This window comes from Gavialis gangeticus, unplaced genomic scaffold (genome assembly GCF_001723915.1).
Source record: "Gavialis gangeticus isolate Ggan-Ray unplaced genomic scaffold, GavGan_comp1, whole genome shotgun sequence".
In the NCBI taxonomy this organism is placed as follows: domain Eukaryota; kingdom Metazoa; phylum Chordata; order Crocodylia; family Gavialidae; genus Gavialis; species Gavialis gangeticus.
Genome location: NW_017729011.1, coordinates 18,033,604 through 18,034,113, shown reverse-complemented (window position 1 = coordinate 18,034,113; position 510 = coordinate 18,033,604). Strand labels below are relative to the sequence as shown.

At 75.9% G+C, this 510-nt stretch overlaps 1 protein-coding gene across 1 annotated transcript in view; it reads right to left on the bottom strand.

Annotated features, from left to right (window-relative positions):
- Window positions 1-510, bottom strand: part of BARHL1 (BarH like homeobox 1) — a 5,988-nt gene that overhangs the window by 463 nt on the left and 5,015 nt on the right. Inside the window, exon 3 of the mRNA XM_019510301.1 lies at window positions 5-238. Coding sequence (XP_019365846.1) covers window positions 5-238 — 234 coding nt within the window. The remainder of the gene's footprint in view (window positions 1-4; window positions 239-510) is intronic.

Here is a 510-nt window from a genome sequence, read left to right as displayed (position 1 = left end):
GGGCTCGCTGCCCCCCTGCAGTCCGTGGATGAGGATGCGGGGCACGAGCGGGCGCTGCAGCGCGGGCGGCGGCGCGCTGGGCCCGCGGTACAGGTACAGCGCCGCGCCGGGGTCCAGGTTGGAGACGAGGCTCTGCGGGTAGAAGTAGGGCGACGGGAACATGCGCTGCAGCGCCGAGTAGTTCCCGGCCTCGGCCAGCAGCTCCAGGCCCACCGCCGTCTGCCGCTTCCACTTCGTCCTGCAAGAGAGAGCACGCGGCGGCTAGGGGCAGCAGGGCGGCCCCGCCGGCCACACGAGCCCCTTGCCCCGGGCCTGCCCGCCGCCACCTCCGCGCGGACTTCGCAGGGGGCTGCTTTCCTCCCGGGCCGACAGTTCAGCGCGAAACATCCCTCCCCGCTCCCAGCCGCCGGCAGCAAGGGCCAGGCCGGGACAGCGGTCCCCGCGGCCGAGGCAGGCGCGGCGCCCAGGTGCGGCCAGAGCTCGCCGGCGATCCCGGGGCTGTGTCGCGGC